We start from the raw sequence: 22,185 nt of genomic DNA on the forward strand, positions 1-22,185 counted from the left end.
GAAAAAGTTAGCTCCTCCCCTGCAGTATACACCCTCCTGCTGGCTCCCAGCTAACCAGTTCGGTGCAAAAGCAGTAGGAGATCAATAACGACATATAAGCGTAAAGCATGTCACATTATATATAAGAGTATAACATATCAAAAGATAAAAACAACGCATAAGCTAATAACAGGGTGGGAGCTGTGTCCCCCAATGAATGGCTCGGAGAAAAGGATTTTACGGTGAGTACACAAAAATCCCTATTTCTCCTTCGCCTCATTGGGGGACACAGACCATGGGACGTCCCAAAGCAGTCCCTGGGTGGGGACAACATCACTTCAGGCCGTGTAGCCGCTACTTACAAGTGCGCCACCGCGGCCTGCAAAGTCCACCTGCCCAGACTCACATCTGTGGAAGTGAGTGAATTATAGTGCTTCAAGAATGCATGCGGCCTGGAGGAATTCGCAAGCCTGCGGTCGTGCTTGCCGACGTCTGGCGCCTAGAGCCCTCAGACAGGGAGATAGGCTGGCATCTAGCGCGAAAGGACTCCTGGATGGAGAAAAGAATCCACCAGGCTAACGTGGCCGAAGAAAAACGGCTAAACCCTTCCTGTGACAGTCAGGAAGCCTACTTACCATCGAAAAACCCGAGTAAAATGTCCAACCTTTGGAAGGACGTCGTCCTCGATACGTACCCACTCGGAGCACTCGCTTCTTCCAGATTATGGAGAACCCATTCCGCTTTGTGGACTAGAGCCGAAGGAGATGAGAGGACGATGCCCCTGCAACAGTGGAGATATAATACCCCTTGGCAACGAGGGAAGGGGATGGCTAGAGGGCAACCTTGCCTTGAAGGTAATAAGGAAAAAAGATAAAGAACAGAGCGTCGAGATCTGAAGACTCATCAGGAGGACAAGAGCGCAGAGAAAGAAGGGGAGAGACCCTCCCTGATAGAAAAGTCTATCCGGATCAGAAAAGGAGTCCACTGTAAGATGCCCAGGACCATTAAGGTCCCACGGATTTAACGGTACGCGGTAGGGAAGAACTACAGGTTGAGGCCTGCAAGAAAGACCATATTTCCAGCTTGAGACAATAAGCCGGAAAAATACTAGTACCGCAAGCGAGAAAAAAACCTGACATGGTCAGTGCGGGTCTCCCGGGATCACTGGGGCCCTACCCGCTTCCGAAAAGGTTTCAGACGCAGTGGAAGAGGGGTTATGGAAATTGGTACCATGGAAGAATAGATCATGCACTGCAATGGTCTTGGATCGCGAGGCCAAACCATGAACTGGAGTACATTGGCGTTCAGTTTGGACGCCATCCGAACTACCTCTGGAGTACTCCAGTGAAGGCAGGTCCGATGGAAGATTTCCGAGTGAAGTTCCCACTCACTTGAGGAAAAACCCGGACGGCTGAATATGTCTGCCGCCCAGTGTTCTACTCCAGGGAATGTACTGTTGAGATCACCGAAGATAGAACTCGGCCCATCAGAGAGTGCGAGGTACCTTAGCCATGGCGCTTGACTGAGGGTACTTGCTAGATGGCTAACTTGGGGCACAGCCGAGGCATTATCCAACTGAAGACCCGCCAGAAGGCAGAGGGCCTGCTGAAGGAATAGCCGTACCGTTCGGATCTACAGAGAGATGATCGGGAGAAGAAAACTGGCAATGGTATCTCCCAATAGCCTTTGGGCCAGGAGAAGGCTCTGGAAGAGAAAGGAGCTCAGAGACTACCCTTTGAGAGCCTGATAGACTTGCAGAAAACGAGCGCAGCGAAGGAAACTGCTTCCGTAGACGTCCTTTCCCTCAGAACCCTCCTAGCGAATTGAAAGAACCGAGGGAATGAGAGATCGAGTGCGCAAGCTCCCTGTAGAAGGGCCACGACCTAGACCCGAGAGAGAATAACCATCCTTCTTGGGCAGGATCATCCTCAAAGAGGATCTGCTGGGCTGAGAATGAGGAAAAAAAAAAAAAAAAAAACTTGTCTAAGTTTAGCTGCTAGCCCAATAGAGAGGTAATTGCAAGTGATATGGACGACTCAGCGTAGTCCTAGGAGAGCGGCTACAAAGTCGACCAAATAGGGCAGGACGAACATGCTTCTAAGGTGCAAGAAGAACATGACAACCGTCATGACCCTTGCGACCACTCTGGTGTGGTAGCCAGGCAGAAGGGCCAGGTCGTGAAAATACTGTTCGCGAATGGAAAGGCGAAGAGATTATAGTAGAGAGGAGAAATAGGTATGTGAGGGTAAGAATCCCGAATGACGATGGATGCCAGAAAACAACCACGTTTCTCTGTTGAAGAAGTGGCTGAGCGGAGGAACTCCATCCGAAAAAAGAAAGGGCCCTGTCAAAGGTTGTTAGAAGTTTGGGGTCCAGGAATGGAGATACTTTTCATTCCCTCCATTTTGGAACCAAGATCCCTTAGATCTAGACTGTCCTGGCCAATGCTTCCACTGCTGGTTGAGCCTGAAGAAGAGATACGATCCCTTGCTAGTCTCCCGCTCAGAAGATTTGATTGGCCAGCTATACTGTGGAACGAAGTAGATAAGGTCTGGGACCCGGAGACTTTCATTCTCTCCCTTTGGTCAAGCAACCCATGTGGCGGCTAAGGAAGGGTAGAGCGCTGAACCCGAAACCACAAGACGGAACGAACTAGATTTGCTATCCGACCGTCTGTGGAATCTTAATTGATGATACACCTGCCAGGATACTGGTAGGAATACCGCAAGAAATTCTGCCCGGCGAGTCTGCCAAGTGACAGAATGCGGGACTGTAACCAGCAGGTCTCTGCCATCGTCGTGCAGAGAAGAAAATAAGGAAAAACCTCGATCCACCATCTTCTTAACAGGGAAGTGGAGAGGAATCGTCCACTTTCTTGCATCTGATACAAAGGGGGGAAAACCTCCTTGTTGGGACGCCACAAATGTGGACGCCACATCCCCAGAATTGAGGTTTCCGAGTGGACAGGGCAGGTTGTGGCGATAGACCTGGATGCAGAAGAAGATACATGGAGGCGACACTCCGTGTGCTCGTCTGTTGAAGGTGTGGGGGGAAATCGGAGCCCTTTAAGGGACCCGTCGCCCATAAAATTCCGACCAGGTATGGTATCCTACTTAGAGGTCTTCCAGTGCATCACCGTCAAATGTTGATGGAGATTTTCTAGAACCTGTACGTTTTTCTAGAATACTTGCGGCCCCTGCTAGCCGACGGCTCCCATTGTAGGAGAGGGAGCATGTGAGTGCTCCAGAGCTCAGTTAGGGTGACCAGCTTAGGATAGATGATGTGCCCTTAAGACCAGTAAATACTGGTCATGCGCCTTTAAGGCTAGGGGTTACTGGCCATGAGCCTTTAAGACCAGGGAATACTGGTCTTGTGCCTTTTGTAAGATGACATACTGTTCATGTGCCTTTAACAGCAGGGCATGCTGAAATCCAGGAGATAATGGTCATGTGCCCTTAAAACCAGGGTATGCTGGTCATTTGCTTTTAGGACCAGGGCGTACTGGTCCTGAGCCTTTAAGTCCAGGGCATAATGGTCACGTGCCTTAAAGACCAGGGCATACTGGTCGTGTGCCTTTAAAAGCCAGGGCATACTGGACATGAGCCTTTAAGACCAGGGCATACTGGTCATGTGCCTTGAAAACCAGGACGTACTAGTCATGTGCCTTTAAGACCAGGGCATACTGGTTATTGCTTTTAAGACCAGGGGATACTGGTCACGTGCCTTTAAGACCAGGGCATACTGGTCATGTGCCTTGAAAACCAGGACGTACTAGTCATGTGCCTTTAAGACCAGGGCATACTGGTTATTGCGTTTAAGACCAGGGGATACTGGTCACGTGCCTTTAAGACCAGGGCATACTGGTCATGGCCTTGAAAAACCAGGACGTACTAGTCATGTGCCTTTAAGACCAGGGCCTACTGGTTATAGCGTTTAAGACCAGGAAATACTGGTCACGTGCCTTTAAGACAAGGGCATACTGGTCATGTGCCTTTAAGACCAGGGTATACTGGACACGTGTCTTTAAGACCAGGGGATACTGGTCACGAGTCTATAAGACCAGGGCATGCTGGTCACGTGCCTTTAAGACCAGGAATACTGGTCATGAAAGGAATGTTGGAACAAGTGCCTTAAAGACCAGCAAAGCTGGTAATGTGCCTTTAAGAACAAGAATGCTGGTCATGCTCCTTTAAGACCAGGGATGCTGGTCATGTGCCTTTAAGATGAGGGCATACTTGCCATGTGCCTTTAAGACCAGTGCCTACTGGCCCTGTGCCTTTAAGACCAGGGCATACTGGCCTGATTAAGTACTAAGAAAAAGGAGACCGGCTTCTGGCAGAGCAGAGAATGCTGGGGATGTGACCCTTTTAAAACTAGGGGACCCTTAAGACCAGGAAATGCTGGTCCTGGGTTTAATAAAAAGGCATGGAAAGCTGGGGATGCACCTATGGGCCCAGCGACTACCGGGCAGAGTATTAAATACCAGGGAATGAGTCACCAGGGAATGAGTCACCAGGGAATGAGTCACCAGGGAATGAGTCACCAGGGAATGAGTCACCAGGGAATGAGTCACCAGGTAATGAGTCATGAGAGCTTCATTGCTGGGAACTCACAGCTCTCTGTTTGCAAGCCTGCACACTGTACTATACAGCCTGCACACTGTACTATACATTCTGTAGTGTGCAGGGGCACCAGAGATTGCAGCCTTAAGTATATAAAAAACAGGGAAAGCTAGTCCCTTAATGCTGCCGGGATGCGTGCCGGGGGGGGGGGGGGGGGGGCGGGGGGGGAGATATTGGGGCGATTCACCTAACTCAGGTTCTGAGTCCCCCGTCTGGAATAGCGCTGACTTCAGCGCTGAAAAACCGCCGGCCGCAGCCCCCTCCAGAAGAAATAGTGACCGCAATGGAGGAGGAAGAAGATGGCCGCCGAGATCTCGTCTGGAACGAGAAGCGCCTGAATAGGGGGGCGGAGCCGCTAGAAGGGAGCAAGCGGTGGGCGGGGCTTCCCGGGATGCGGCCTAAACAGGGCAGAAGCCGGGGACTAAATTTATGGCTTCGGCCGGCGCGCACCCGCAGACTGAAGGGAAAAGTGCCGCGAAGCTCTGTGGGGACCCAGTCGCTATGGAGCCCTCCTCTGACCGCCGGAAAACCCAAATCTCACGGAGCACTCACCCCAATATGGAGGGGGTGGCAGATGCTGCAGGTATGAGCTGAGCCCGGGTAGATAGGACGGTGCAGGGTTGGGGAGCCTCCATCCACCATCCCTGCAGAAGAGGGATGGAGAGGAACAGTCTGCCTCCTTCCATCATCCGCTTTTTCAGTGGTGATGCAGTGGGGGCTGCTCGAACGCCACGCTGGAAGGTGCCTCTGTACAGCCGAGGGTAAAACCTGGTGAACAGGGCTGAATGTCCGGCAATAGACCTGGCTGCAGAAGAGGATACTGAAGGTGAAACTCCAGTGCTCGTCTGATAAGGGAGGGGGGAGATCGGTGCCCTTGAAGGGGCCCGTCGCCCCTAAAATCAGCTCAGGCAGTGGCTTCCCACGTCGCAGGAGAGGATACGGAGAAGTAAAACTCCCGTGCTCGCCTGTTGATGGTTCGAGGAGATCGGAACATGAAAGAATCCGTCGCCCCATTCGACCGTAGAAAAAGTAAAAAACGGTAAAAAAAGAGTTCTTTGGGTCTGAATAGCAGACCCGTCCGTGTGCCTCCTACGGACACTAAGCAAGAACTGGTTAGCTGGGAGCCAGCAGGAGGGTATATACTGCAGGGGAGGAGCTAACTTTTTCTTTGTATTACTTAGTGTCAGCCTCCTGGTGGCAGCAGCATACACCCATGGTCTGTGTCCCCTAATAAGGCGAAGGAGAAAACGTAATTCTGGCATTTCGAATTTTTTTCCCGCTTCGCTGTTTAGCGATCAGGTTAATGCTTTTTTTTAATTGATAGATCGGGCAATTCTGAGCGTGGCGATACCAAATATGTGTAGATTTGATATTTTTTTTATGGATTTATTTTGATTGGGGCGAAAGGGGGGTGATTTAAACTTTTATATTTTTTTTATTTTTTTAACATTTTTTTCAACTTTTTTTTTTTTACTTTTGCCATGCTTCAATAGCCTCCATGGGAGGCTAGAAGCAGGCACAACTCAATCGCCTCTGCTACACAGCAGCGATCTGCTGTTCGCTGCTATGTAGCAGAAATACAGGTGTGCTGTGAGCGCCGACCACAGGGTGGCGCTTACAGCCACCGGCGATCAGTAACCATAGAGGTCTCAAGGACCTCTATGGTTACAATGGAGAAGCATTCGCCGACCCCCGATCATGTGACGGGGTCGGCGATGACGTCATTTCCGGCCGCCCGGCCGGATGCGGTAGTTAAATGCCGCTGTCTGCGTTTGACAGCGGCATTTAACTAGTTAATAGGTGCGGGCAGATCGCGATTCTGCCCGCGCCTATTACAGGCACATGTCAGCTGTTCAAAACAGCTGACATGTCCCGGCTGTGGTGCGGGCTCACCGCGGAGCCCTGCATCAAAGCAGGGGATCTGACCTCGGACGTACTATCCCGTCCGAGGTCAGATAGGGGTTAATAGAAAAAAAAATAAAATAAAACTTTTTTATTTAAAAATAAAAAGTTATACTCACCAAACGCCTATTCCACCGAAGCTCTCGTTCTCCTGTAATAAAACTAAAATAAAAAAACAACAATATACCATACCTGTCTGTCGTTCTGTCCCACGCCGTAATCCATGTCTTGGGGATAATTAGTTTTCAACCTGGACGGTGCCAAGATGCAACCGTCCAGGCTGGGAACTACTGGTGAATGAGCTGCTGGGAACGCAGTGTCCGTGATCGGGGGTGACGTCATTGAGGTTACCTCTGGTCACTGAGGCTCCGTTCCCAGCCGGGATGAGCTGTGGTGAGATCTAGAAGGGATCTCATGGAAGTCACCGCTACAGGGCAAGTGGAAAGAGCTGGGCAAAGAGCCAGAATTGGCGCATTTAATAGATATGCCTTTTCTGGTCAGCTGTGGGCTGCTATTTTTAGGCTGGGGGGGGGTCCATATGCATGGACCCTTACCAGCCTGAGAATACCAGACCGCAGCTGAGAGCTTTAGAAAGGCTGGTTGTCAAAAAATGGGGGGACCCCACGCCATTTTTTTTAAAATTATTTATATAAATGATTAAAAAAAACACAGTGTGAGGACATCTCTATTCTTGATAACCAACAATGCTGAAGCTGACACCAGAGGGTTGCAGCCTCTAACTGAGTTTTGCCTGGCTGGTTATAGAAAATATAGGGGAACCCACTCCGTTTTATTTTTCATTTATTTATCTATTTATAGCACAGGTAGCGGTTGATGAATACCCCCATGAGCCGCTCCTGCTGTCACTTATTAGCAGCAGGGATAGGCTGATGGGAGTAATAGTCCCATCAGCCGCCGCCTGTTGTCTCTGCTATCACTTAAATATAACTCATCATTCTCCCTGCTCACACCGATTGCAGGCAGAGCAGGGGAGAATGATGAGAGCCGTATTCAGCACCCGGAGCCAGGGAACAGCGCTTACTGTAACACGTCTTCCCTGGCACCCGTCCGTATGGTACTGATGCGGCACATGCATGCCACACGTGTGCAGCAAGTATTACACACACATACACTGACATCTCCGGTACCGGAAATATCAAGATGTGTGAAAGAGACCTTATAGCGGGTTTTTATGTTTGGCTGCTGTCACACACTAAAAGATGCTTTTTATTGCAAAAAAATAGTTTTTGCTTCACCACATTTTGAAAGTTATAATTTTTCCATATTGTGGCCGACAGAGTCATGTGAGGGATTGTTTTTTGCGGGACGAGCTGATGTTTTTATTGGCACCATTTTTATCACTTGTTATTCCGATTTTTGGGAGGCAGAATTAACAAAAAACAGCAATACATGATTTTTATTTTTTTTTTTTGGGGGGGGGGGGGCGGTTATACTGTTCTGTGCGTGGTGAAATTGGTAAAGCAGTTCTATTCTTCGGGTCATTACGATTACAGCGATATTTCATTTATATATTTTTTTTGTGTTTTGGCGCTTTTATACAATTAAAACAATTTTTTAGAGTGTGTCACTGGAGTGGCGTCAGGGGGCTGGATTGGGCTGGCTGCGGGCTGCAGAGACAGCAGGAGGTCCTGTGCTCCCGCTCATTAGCCTCATGTAATATTCACTGCACCTGCTGTCCATCACCTCGGTGCTGAAGCTGTGCCGAGTTGATTCACAGGGGAGCAGCGAATATTACATTTGCCTGCATCTCCCCTCCTCCCACCATGGATATGGCCCCGGTCACTCTTATATGCCCCCACCTGTGCTACTAGCAGGCACATGATAAAATAACAAACACTGAACTCACCTTCTGATGATGGCTCCGTGCTCCCAGCGTCTGTGCTGACATCCGATCATGTGATCGGCACAGCACAATGATGACATCACTGTATGCCCAGGTCACATGATCCGATGCCTGGGAAACAGGAAGCACAACCGAGGAGCTGTGAGAACGGAGCCATCAGAAGGCGAGTCTGCCAGCAGCACAGGGGGGGTGGGGGGGATGTGTCTGCCAGCAGCACAGGGGGGGGGATGTGTCTGCCAGCAGCACGGAGGGGGGGGGGGGGGCATGTGTCTGCCAGCAGCACAGGGGTGGGCATGTGTCTGCCAGCAGCACAGGGGTGGGCATGTGTCTGCCAGCAGCACAGGGGTGGGCATGTGTCTGCCAGCAGCACAGGGGGGGGGGCATGTGTCTGCCAGCAGCACAGGGGGGCATATAGTGACCCAGGTGGGGCATGTGCCTGCCAGCAGCACAGGGGGGCATATAGTGACCGGGGGGGGGGGGGGGGGGGGGGCATGTGTCTGCCAGCAGCACAGGGGGGCATATAGTGACCAGGGGGGCATGTGTCTGCCAGCATCACAGGGGGGGCATATAGTGACAAGGGGGCATGTGTCTGCCAGCAGCACAGGGGGGCATATAGTGACCCGGGGGGGGGGGGGGGGGGGGGGCATGTGTCTGCCAGCAGCACAGGGGGGCATATAGTGACCAGGGGGGCATGTGTCTGCCAGCATCACAGGGGGGGCATATAGTGACAAGGGGGCATGTGTCTGCCAGCAGCACAGGGGGGGCATATAGTGACCCAGGGGGGGCATGTGTCTGCCAGCAGCACAGGGGGGCATATAGTGACCGGGGGGCATGTGTCTGCCAGCATCACAGGGGGGGCATATAGTGACCCAGGGGGGGCATGTGTCTGCCAGCAGCACAGGGGGGCATATAGTGACCGGGGGGCATGTGTCTGCCAGCATCACAGGGGGGGCATATAGTGACAAGGGGGCATGTGTCTGCCAGCAGCACAGGGGGGGCATATAGTGACCCAGGGGGGGCATGTGTCTGCCAGCAGCACAGGGGGGCGTATAGTGACCGGGGGGCATGTGTCTGCCAGCAGCACAGGGGGGGCATATAGTGAGAAGGGGGCATGTGTCTGCCAGCAGCACAGGGGGGGCATATAGTGACCCAGGGGGGGGCATGTGTCTGCCAGCATCACAGGGGGGCATATAGTGACCAGGGGGGCATGTGTCTGCCAGCAGCACAGGGGGGCATGTGCTAGCACAAGGATGGGGGTTATATAGATAGTAGGATGAGGGACATATGATTTGTAAGACGGACACTGGCATTATAAGACAGACCCCCATTTAACATAAAAAAATATTTTTTTCTCTTTTTCTTCACCAAATTTATAAATAACCCTTTTACGAAAATGTCCTAACATCATAACATCCAACAAGGATTGCAAGTGAGAGTAACAGATCAGATTTATCTTCAAAAGTCCAGGGGATACTAACAGCACACAAAGCTTACATTTAGGTTTTCATTTATTTGTACCTGTTAGCACCCATCTTCTTACTGCCTCCAGGCTGTGAACAGCTTTCGTCTGCTGTGCATTTGGGTTTCGGATCGTGTGCCCTTCATCCAACACCACTCTCAACCATTTTATTTTATGCAGTGGGCTGTCATGCTGCAAGAACAAAAAGGACATTAAAAAAGGTATTTTTTCACAAATTTAGTCTTTAATTTATCCCAGCACCTACTAAAAGGTTCAGTACCTCGTGGTGATTTAATCCAGTTTCCATTCTGTGTTTAGAGATTACCCCAGATACTCCACCCTGGAAAACCTCCTCCACTCCTCAATATTAGCCAGACCATTTGATGGAATATTTTTCTCCCTCACCACTCCGTGGTATATTTTTTTATAATAACTCCCTTTTTAAATGGACATCTGATGTGCCCACAGAAGACTGAGGGACTGCAGGCACAGTTCCATGTGTTCACGTTGTCCCCAGGTACTTACAGCTTATGATGCATCCATGATTCCCTGGCATTATGTCTCACCAGACGAGGCAGATGGCAAAAACATCTCACCCTATGTGAGGCATTCTGACTGCAGACACTAATATAAATGAGGCATGCATTTTAAGAATGATTTGTTTTTATATACTAGATGTATTTTTGTTTTTGTTTTATGTTTTGTAGGATGTTTGGGTATGTTCTCCAAGTGGTTAATATACGTCACTATGGATGTCATGTGATTTTCTCCTCTTGTCATTAAAACTAGATTGTTTGATGCACCCACTATGCTATGACTAAAGGTACCTTCACACATAACGATATCGTTAACGATATCGTTGCTTTTCGTGAAGTAGCAACGATATCGTTAAGGAAATCGTTCTGTGTGACAGCAACCAACGATCAGGCCCCTGCTGTGAGGTTGTTGGTCGCTGAGGAAAGTCCAGAACTTTATTTGGTCGCTGGACTCCCTGCAGACATCGCTGGATCGGCGTGTGTGACGCCGATCCAGCGATGTCTTCACTGGTAACCAGGGTAAACATCGGGTTACTAAGCGCAGGGCCGCGCTTAGTAACCCGATGTTTACCCTGGTTACCAGCGTAAAAGTAAAACAAACAAACACTACATACTTACCTACCGCTGTCTGTCCCGAGCGCTCTGCTTCTCTGCTCTGGCTGTGAGCGTCGGTCAGCCGGAAAGCAGAGCGGTGACGTCACCGCTCTGCTTTCCGGCCGCTGTGCTCACAGCCAGTACAGGAGTGCAGAGAAGCAGAGCGCCGGGGACAGACAGCGGTAGGTAAGTATGTAGTGTTTGTTTTTTTACTTTTACGCTGGTAACCAGGGTAAACATCGGGTTACTAAGCGCGGCCCTGCTCTTAGTAACCCGATGTTTACCCTGGTTACCCGGAGACCTCGGGATCGTTGGTCGCTGGAGAGCTGTCTGTGTGACAGCTCTCCAGCGGCCAAACAGCGACACTGCAGCGATTGACATCGTTGTCGGTATCGCTGCAGCGTCGCTGAGTGTGAAGGTACCTTAAGGGCGCTCTGTCTTTTTTTTTTTTTCTTTTAAGATTCCCTGGTTCTTTGCCCTGTTAGCATGCAGGAGTAGCACTTCCTAACCTTGATTTTGGTTTTCCTGGTATGCTGTACTGACGTAGTTTTGTATAAATTTACAAGGAACTAGTCACGTGACTTTGCCCCACTAATCTGCCACCCGTGCTGTCCCCTTGCATATAAATGACTAGCTTTCAGTCATGTGGGCAGTGCAGGATATCGGATCACTCACGCTCCTGAGCATTTGGTCACTCCCATCTCCGACAAAACCCCCCGCCGCTGTGCACCGTCAGGCAGTTACTCTGATCATACCCAATAAAGCTTCATTTTCACATGCTCCAGAAGCCGCTGGTGTGCAGAAGCTTCCTGGGTCACGCTCTCTGGGCCACAACCTGTTACCAAGAGGTGAGGAGGTCAAGTGCGCTGGATTCACCCAAGTTATATTAACAAAATTGAAGGATCCGTCACTGGTCCACAATTTAATCTAGCGACCAAACCAATAGAGCTGCTTGGCATTTCTCCAAGAGGGCTTTGTGCACAAAGTCATGTAGGAGGCTGGTGGACACGAGAGGCTTCCGGAGCATGCGCAGATTGGATATGAAATTGGTTACATACACCCAACTTCCATGCGAAATTCCAGGAAACTGCCAGACAGCGTGCAGGCGCCAGATTTCATCTGGGAATAGTGCAGCCGCCATCACTCAGTGGAAATGACATGAGAGCGTGACTGAATCCATATCCAGTGCCCAACCAGTCACTTCCATTAGAGGTGAGGTTTTTACTGGTGCATTTAGCTTTACACAAACATGTTAGGCGTACATGTTACATGACATATAGCAACTCGGCCAACTTAGTTGGGCGACATGATAGCTTCCTTTTAAGAAGAAACTAGATGAATTTAATAAAATGGTCACTTTGGCTTTTGTACTGTGATTTTGGTTTCACCTATGCCCTGCGATGACTCCCCTCCTAAACCATGGAAGCATCAGAGCACCTTAAGTGATTGGGAGAGAGAGCTAGAAAGTACAAGCCATCTGTACCATAGGGCAACATACAGTAAAAGAATGAAGAGGTAGATGCCAGCGTACAATAGCTCAGCCACATTATATGTGGTTTCCTTAAGCAATTTACTTCTCAATACACATTATAACAGAGACCAGTAAATGGATTAAACGTTCTTAACCGCCTCCATCATTCCTTGACTTGTGCGATGTGCAGCCCAGGGATATTTCCTTCTCATCTTTGCTACGGTCACCATATAAGAGCTCTTTCTACTGAGGTATGATATTCACAATAGTAGCTGAGCCCGAGGAAACTGGTCATATAAAACTGTGCATGCCATAACTTTCCCTGCTATCATTAGGGGCGATGCTCACACTTTGCAGACAGGCGACATATATGGTACCTACCCCATAATCATGTGTGACAGTACTATAGGAGGTCAGCACAACATCCTGCTGAGAAAGGGTAGCTGCATCTCTGCTTCGCTCAGGTCCATAATACACATAGATATTTAGGTCCACTTCACCTTCTACATGCTGCTCAAATTGATCCTGAAAAAGAAAATGGAAGAATAAAATCATTAACTTCTTAGATTACAAAAAAGAAGAGTTATCGTAACATGTATCACATGACTGAAGGCTGTACCACAGAAGACTATTATCATCCCCTTAGTGATGGACCTAATTTTGACCTAATGACCAAGCCACAATTTTTTACTTTATGTGGTAATAACTCTAAAACGCTTCAACATATACCACTGGTTCTGAGATTTTTTTTTTGACATATTGTACTTCATGTTAGTGGTAGATTTTGAGTGCTATGACTTGCTTATAGCTTTGAAAATATCAAAAATTTGTCAAAAAAAAAAAAAATAGAAATTTTTGAAATTTTCAATCTTTAAATTTTTATGGCCTTAAATCAAATAGTTATACCACACAAAATAGTGAATAAATAACATTTCCCATATGTCTACTTTACATCACCATAATTTATGTTAGTAAGTTAGAAGGGTCCAAAGTTGACCAGCAATTTCTCAATTTTCCAACAAAATTTACAAAACCATTTTTTTATTTTTTTTTTAGAGACCACATCACATCTTAAGTGACTTTGAGGGGCCTATATGAGAGAAAATACCCAAATGTTACATCATTCTAAAAACTGCACTCATCAAGGTACTCTAAACCACATTCCTGACAACACTAACCCTTCAGGTGCTTCACAGGAATTAATAGAATGTGGAAGGAAAAATGGAGAGCCCCAAATGTGCCTAAACCGTGGAAATCAAGTGACCCCATTTTGTAAACTAGACCCCTCAAGCATTTTACCCAGGAGGATAGTGAGGATTTTTAACCCAAAGGTCCTTCACAGAATTTGATAACCTTAGGTTGTTATATTGAATATGTCATTAGTGTTGAGTGCAAGTGCTCGCTACTCATGTTCGCATTGGGAGCTCCAGTATGCACCAAGTATCACAGATGCTCCAGCGAGCAAGTAGCGAGTACTTGCGCTCAACACTAATCAACATTTTTTTTTTTTACTTTTGAAAAAACACTAACCCAAGCGCTAACCCTATTCCATCCTAACCATGGTTCAACCCTATTCATAAGCTCGACCCTAACTCCAGCCTAACACCAACCCCAACGGCAAGGAATAAAAAAAAAAATTATTGAAAAAAAAATGTAAGGGAATGACACGGTGGGAAATGACATACTAATTATTTGCTCTTGATCACTATGATCGATCACCGTTATAGGGTCTAAATGAACCAATAAGAAAATTACCTGCTGTTGCCGGGTGCCGAATCTCGGCGGGCGCCCTGCACATGCGCCATTTTTTTTCAGGACTAGGAGGCAAATGCTAAGGAAGATGGAGCTAGAGAGACCGGAGGATGGCAACGGGTTGGGGCTTGTATATCATGTCAGAAGAGAAATATTTGTAATAGCTCCCAAACTTTTTTTTAATTTGATAGCAATTATTCATTGAATAGTGGCGATCATGTGATCAGGGACCGGAAAAAACGGCCCTAAACGTGTTCTCCCGAGCCACAGCTACCCCCCTGGTAGCGGAAACCCTGGAGATTTTCTAATGCTGGGGAAAGGCGCTATAACCTTATTCCTGATCGCCGTTATAAAACTGCAATGAGGAATAAGGCACCTTAGTAGCCGCCGTTATAATGTGTATCGGCAGTCGTTAAGAAGTGGTTGTGCAAATGTGGCATAAACAAAATTACAGCACTACAACCTTGTAACATTGAGGTCCTGGGTTAAAATCCCTCCCAGGACAACATCTGCAGGGAGTTAGCAAGCAAGTAATAATACAATGATTTGGCAATCTCTTATATATAGTCATATTGTATTCACAAGAGAACATGGAAAAATGTCTAACTTTCAACTTCTGGTATGTGTTCTATATCATTCCTTTAGAATATGGTGGCAGCAACACATCTTAATAATGTTGGAATAAGGTTAACAGAAGTCTGGAAAAGTAAGTCATACTAATGAAAAACAACTGGCATGGTCATTTTCCAGTGCCTATAACTAGTGATGAGCGAGTGTACTGGTTGCTCGGGTTTTCCTGAGCTCGGGTGATCTCTGAATATTTGTGACTGCTCGGGGATTTAGTTTTCTTTGCCTCAGCTGCATGATTTACAGCTGATAAACAGCTTGAATACATGTGAGGATTCCCTAGCAACCAGGCATTGCTCACATGTACTCAGGCTGGCTAGCAGCCGTAAATCATGCAGCTGCGTCAACAAAAACTAAATCTCCGAGCACTAACAAATACTCGGAGACCACCCGAGCAACGAGTATACTCGCTCATCACTATCTATAGCTAAATTAAAAAAAGCATGCTGGAAAGGCAGAGTCTCTCAGAAGCAAAGATGGTTAGAGGTTCACTAATATGAAGAACAGACTCCAAAAACTGTTGAAAGACAGTAGACAATGGTTCAATGTAAAGTTGCAAAGACTTTGTATAGCCCAAGTTCTAGAGTACATAAAATCATCAAAAGATTCAGAGATTGTGGAGAAATCCAAGTGCACAAAGGACGAGGCTAACGGTCAATATTGGATATTTGAGGTCTACAGGCACTGCATTAAAAACAGGCAAATTACTGCATAGGATCAAGAATACTTCCAGAAATTATTGTCTGTGAACACACTTTGCCATGCAAGTTAAAGCTCTAGCATGCAAAACAGAAGCCATATATCAACCCAACACAGAAACTCTGCAATTGCCTCCCGCCAAAGCCAATTTACAATGCACTGAGGCAAAATGGAAAGCTGTTCTGCGGTCAGATGAATCAAAATGTGAAATTCTTCATGGAAATCATGGAAGTCGTGTTCTGCAAAATAAAGCGGGGAGGGACCATCCAGCTTGTTATCAGTGTACATCTTAAAAGGCACTTACCACTATATACTGATTTTAGAACAATATATAATCCACCCAGATGTCTATTTTAGGGACGGTATTGAATATTTCAGCAAGACAATGCTAAATCACATACTGCATCCATCACAACAGCATGGCTTCACAGAAGACGAGATTGGCATTTGGCTGATTATAGAAGAAAAATCTGGAAAAGAGGACCCCAGACTGTGGAGCAGATAGAATCCTACATCAGACGAGAATGGGACAATATTCCTCACCTAAAACTCCAGAAATTGGTCTCCTCACTTCCTAGATATTTACACACTGTTGTTAAGAGAAGAGGCGATGACGCACAAGGGTAGACATGGCCCCGTCCAATGTTTATTTCAAGATATGTTGCTGCCATCAATGTCTATATGAGGTAATTTTTTGCAATGAAATGAAGAAATGTCTCATTTTCACCTTCTGATCCATGTGCTATGGTCTGTTGTGGATAAAATGTGGCTATTGTTTTCTTTACCTTTTACAGTGTCCTAACTATTTTGGGGGAATTGGGGTTTGTACTAGAACCTCAGTTAAAGTTTTATTTATCTCAACTAGGAGTTACAGCCTTGGAACAATTTGCTATGCACAAAATCCTTTTTAGGCCATGTTCACACTATGCGGTTTTTACTGCGGAACCGCCGCAATTTTGCCGCTGCTGGTCCGCAGCTGTTTTCCATGCAGGGTACAGTACAATGTTACCCTATGGAAAACAAAAACCGCTGTGCCCACATTGCGGAAAATCCCGAAAAAAAACGCGCTGAATTGCTGCGGAAAAAAAGAAGGACCATGTCACTTCTTTGTGCAGAATCGCAGCGATTCTGCACCCATAGAAATGCATTGATCCGCTTACTTACCGCATGGGGCTGTGCACACCATGCGGGAAGTAAGCGGATAATGTGCGGGTTATACCCGGGGTGGAGGAGAGGAGACTCTCCTCCAGGCCCCGGGAACCATATTTGAGTAAAAAAAAAAAAAGAATTAAAATAAAAAAATCATGATATACTCACCCTCTGAAGTCTCAGCGCTGCACGCGGCCGTCCGGTCTCAGGGTTGCTATGCGACCAGGACCTGCGGTGACGTCGCGGTCACATGACCGTGACGTCATGAAGGTCCTGGTCGCACAGCATCTTTGGAACCGGACCGCCGCCTGCAGCGCCGAGGAGATCGGGACGTCAGAGGGTAAGTATATAATTATTTTATTATTTTTAACATTACTATTGATGCTGCATATTGCTGCATATGCAGCATCAATAGTAGGGGTAAATCCCGCAGCGGAACCCGCAGGACAAACCGCGATAATTCTGCAGGGATAACTGCAGCGGGTTTGCCCTGCAGATTTATCAAATCCGCTGCGGGAAAACCCGCGGGACAAAAAGGAACGTGTGAATGTGGCCTTACCCCTGCCCGATATGGACAATTTCAGCTTTTGCATTTTCATTTTTTTCCTCCCCTTCTCTTTCAAAGATCATAACTTATTTTACTGTTCTGTCCACAGATATGTGAGGGATTTTTTTTTTTCCCCAGGACGATTTGTACTTTGGAGTGACCCCATTCATATTAACACATAGTGTACTGGAAAAATTTTCAACAGCAATGAAATTGAAAGAAAAAACAAAAACACACAATTCTGACATGTTTATGGTGTACATTATTTGGCAAAATGACCTGCCAATATGATTCTCCTCATCAGTCAGATTACAGCAATACCAAAATTGTACAGTTTTTTTTTATAAAATTATTATTATTTTAGCGGTTTTAAGGAAAAAAAACAAACAACAAAAGCTAAAATTTGTAAAAGAAAACAAAAAATTTGTCACCATTTTCCAAGATGCACAACATTTTCGTATTTGGAGGAGAGAGCTGTTTGAGGGATACCACTGTATTATTGTATGTAGTAAAAATCAAGGTCTCATTTGAAGCCCAACCACAGGCTCTTCATCAGGACCCCAAGTGTAATAGCAATGCATCCAGTCACAGGGCCGCCAGTGTCAAAGGCTGACAGCGGCATTTACCAGCCGGGGGCGGCAGTTAGAGGCAGGTCCTGGCTGTGTGTCACAGACATTATCTCCCGGGTATGGGGCAGGCTCACACCGTGTGCTCACTCCATATACCCCCAATGTATGTTGGTGAAAGATTAGGAAAAATCCCCTAAAGTGAAATATTTAGGCTCTGTTCACAATATCATCATATCTTCTGACAGATCGGGAATGATCCAGACAGAACCTCTTTCTATAATGTTACCTTAAGGGGTTCCAATATTTTTTGACAAAATGTATTAAAACAATACATTCTAGAATGAACAGACACTTATTATATATGCAGATTTCCACATCAGACATGAATCACACATCTGGTATAGATCTACATTGCAAGGATCCATTCACACACACCATTTGGCAGTGCTAAATGACCGCAGACTGGTAAACTGTTAGGGTATGTGTCCACGTTCAGGAAACGCTGCGTGTTTGACGCTGCGTTGAGCCGCAACGTCAAACACGCAGCGTCCAGATGTTACAGCATAGTGGAGGGGATTTCATGAAATCCCGTCTCCACTATGCATTAAAAGACGCATGCGGCATACCCACGAAAACGGATATGCGGCACGTCATTTAAGAACGCAGCATGTCCTTACATTGCAGAAACAACGCAAGGACAACGCAGGTGACCTGCCAGTGACCTCAGGTGCAGATTTGGTCAAGATTTTACCTGCATAAAATCCTGACCAAATCCTGATGCAATCCGGAACGTGGACACATACCCTTACTGATCTGTGGTCACTTGATAGCTTTACACAGGCAGACCATAGAAATTGATGTTCACTGAGCGATCTGTTTTCCATCTCTCAGTGCACGTAGACGGCCATGGTTCTAGGCAGTTCCAAACTGCACAAAGGATCAATACACCTGATGAGTGTTTTGTGAACACAGAAAGAGTATCACAAAACGAGCGTTATGAACCTTCATTGACTATAATCTTTCAGTGTAAATACACCCAAACAGACTAACAATTTTCATATACGGAGAAAAATTAAAAATAAATAAATTCTGCATACAATCCAGTTACTCATCACTGATAGAGGACAAACAATCAGGGTTGGTCTCGGAAGGTTTTCATCACACATGGAAGGACTCTGCAACGTAGTTTTATCTGTAGGGAAAAAAAATGTAAGTACTGATGACATTAAAAATATTTTCTGATAACGGTATATACACGGTTATATTTTATTGCCAAGATCTATGTATAACATATAATAGAACCATGAAGAATGAATAACAGTGCAAGGGAACTCTTAGAAAAGTTGGTTAGCAGAAATGAGCAACCTTGTGTGCTAAAAATCAAGAAGGAAACACAAAGGAGATGACCATAAGAAATAATATGTGATTTTATAGAACGGAGGAGGCACGTGTTGTGCCGAGGCTTCATATTGCAGCAATTGGTGAGAGGACAGATCTATCACGTGTCAGTCATGAGATGTTACAGGCCGCTCATATGGAAGGTTTGTCTAGAGCTGGGGCAGGCAATTAATTTTCCCGGTTGGCCACATGAGATAACGTGACTGTTGTGGAGAGCCGAACCAACAGGCCAAAATTAATTCTACTCAATATTAATATCAATATATTGCAGCAATTATATTAGAGATAATTATATTAATATTAATTGTATCACTTAATATTGAGCAGAATTAAGTATGCCAACATCCCCCTATATATCGTTTGAACCTGAGTACAGCCCCTTATGTACATTGTAGGAGTCCCCCCACAGCCCCTTATATACTGTAAGAGCCCCCACACAGCCTCTCTATGTACAGTATGAGCCCCACAGAGCCTCCCCATATACTGCATGAGCCCCACACAGCCTCCCCATATGCAGCGTGAGCTACACACGGCCTCCCCATATACTGCATGAGCCCCACACGGCCTCCCCATATACAGCATGAGCCCCACACAGCCTCCCCATATACTGCATGAGCCCCACACAGCCTCCCCATATGCAGCGTGAGCTACACACGGCCTCCCCATATACTGCATGAGCCCCACACAGCCTCCCCATATGCAGCGTGAGCCCCACACGGCCTCCCCATATGCAGCATGAGCCCCACACAGCCTCCCCATATGCAGCATGAGCCCCACACAGCCTCCCCATATGCAGCATGAGCCCCACACGGCTTCCCCATATACTGTATGAGCCGCACACAGCCTCCCCATATACTGCATGAGCCCCACACGGCCTCCCCATATACTGCATGAGCCCCACACAGCCTCCCCATATACTGCATGAGCCCCACACAGCCTCCCCATATACTGCATGAGCCCCACACGGCCTCCCCATATACTGCATGAGCCCCACACGGCCTCCCCATATGCAGCGTGAGCTCCACACGGCTTCCCCATATACTGCATGAGCCCCACACGGCCTCCCCATATACTGCATGAGCCCCACACGGCCTCCCCATATGCAGCGTGAGCCCCACACGGCCTCCCCGTATACTGCATGAGCCCCACACAGCCTCCCCATATGCAGCGTGAGCCCCACACGGCCTCCCCATATACTGCATGAGCCCCACACGGCCTCCCCATATACTGCATGAGCCCCACACGGCCTCCCCATATGCAGCGTGAGCCCCACACGGCCTCCCCATATACTGCATGAGCCCCACACAGCCTCCCCATATACTGCATGAGCCCCACACAGCCTCCCCATATACTGCATGAGCCCCACACGGCCTCCCCATATACTGCATGAGCCCCACACAGCCTCCCCATATACTGCATGAGCCCCACACGGCCTCCCCATATGCAGCATGAGCTCCACACGGCTTCCCCATATACTGCATGAGCCCCACACAGCCTCCCCATATACTGCATGAGCCCCACACGGCCTCCCCATATGCAGCGTGAGCTCCACACGGTTTCCCCATATACTGCATGAGCCCCACACGGCCTCCCCATATACTGCATGAGGCCCACACGGCCTCCCCATATGCAGCGTGAGCCCCACACGGCTTCCCCGTATACTGCATGAGCCCCACACAGCCTCCCCATATGCAGCGTGAGCCCCACACGGCCTCCCCATATACTGCATGAGCCCCACACGGCCTCCCCATATGCAGCGTGAGCCCCACACGGCCTCCCCGTATACTGCATGAGCCGCACACAGCCTCCCCATATACTGCATGAGCCCCACACGGCCTCCCCGTATACTGCATGAGCCGCACACAGCCTCCCCATATACTGCATGAGCCCCACAAAGCCTCCCCATTTGCACCATGAGCCTCACACAGCCTCCCCATATGCAGCATGAGCCGCACACAGCCTCCCCATATGCAACATGAGCTGCACACAGCCTCCCCATATGCAGAATGAGCCGCACACAGCCTCCCCATATGCAGCATGAGCCACACACAGCCTCCCCATATGCAGCATGAGCCACACACAGCCTCCCCATATGCAGCATGAGCCACACACAGCCTCCCCATATGCAGCATGAGCCACACACAGCCTCCCCATATGCAGCATGAGCCCCACACAGTCTCCCCATATGCAGCATGAGCCGCACACAGCCTCCCCATATGCAGCATGAGCCCCACATAGCCTCCCCATATGCAGCATGAGCCCCACACAGCCTCCCCATATGCACCATGAGCCACACACAGCCTCTCCATATGCAGCATGGCACCTCCATAGGTTCCCCACCTCGGTCCCCAGGTATCCTATGCGGTTATACCATATCAGACAGCACTGCTCCACCTACGATTGTTAGTGGCAGGCCCTGGCTGTAATACACAGCCATCACCTGCCTGGCCTGGGGTGGCCTCGCTGCCCGCTCCATACACCTGCTTGTGACATACGCCGTACATGTATGACGGATGTCTTGAAAGGGTTAAACCCTGTACAACTAATCCCTACTTCTGTTTTCTTGTTATACTTCCCATAACATCCCGCTCGACTTTCGGTAGTGATGACAGGGCTCGGGAGCACAAATGTAGCTGGAATAGACTGCGGGCACCATGTAGCTTTTGGAGAAGTACCAAAAAGCAGAACCCCCACCTTAAGTAACCCCATTTTGAAAACTACACCCCTAAGCCAGAGGTGTGATGAGCATCTTGACCTCATTGGGTGTCCAACAGAATTTTATAATATTGGGCCATTTAATTGAAATGTTAAGTTTTTATTTTTCCTCAAAAATGTTGTTTTAGCCAAAAATGTCTCAATTTCACAAGGTTAAGAAGATAAATTGCATAACAAGTTGTGTTGTCCATTTTCTCCTGAGTCCGTCAGTCCACCACTTGAGGTTGGAAGCGACTATTAGAGCACATGGCAAGCCACAGAAGGAGTGCGATTTGACTTTTCGAGCACAAAACTTATTGTAA

At 47.8% G+C, this 22,185-nt stretch overlaps 1 protein-coding gene across 1 annotated transcript in view; it reads right to left on the bottom strand.

The window, feature by feature from the left end:
- Positions 1-22,185, bottom strand: part of HLTF (helicase like transcription factor) — a 178,774-nt gene that overhangs the window by 43,614 nt on the left and 112,975 nt on the right. Inside the window, exons 13-15 of the mRNA XM_069727608.1 lie at positions 18,868-18,962; positions 12,809-12,952; positions 9,886-10,018 (exon numbers count right to left, since the gene is read on the bottom strand). Coding sequence (XP_069583709.1) covers positions 9,886-10,018; positions 12,809-12,952; positions 18,868-18,962 — 372 coding nt within the window. The remainder of the gene's footprint in view (positions 1-9,885; positions 10,019-12,808; positions 12,953-18,867; positions 18,963-22,185) is intronic.

Source organism: Ranitomeya imitator, chromosome 5 (genome assembly GCF_032444005.1).
Source record: "Ranitomeya imitator isolate aRanImi1 chromosome 5, aRanImi1.pri, whole genome shotgun sequence".
NCBI classification, from domain to species: domain Eukaryota; kingdom Metazoa; phylum Chordata; class Amphibia; order Anura; family Dendrobatidae; genus Ranitomeya; species Ranitomeya imitator.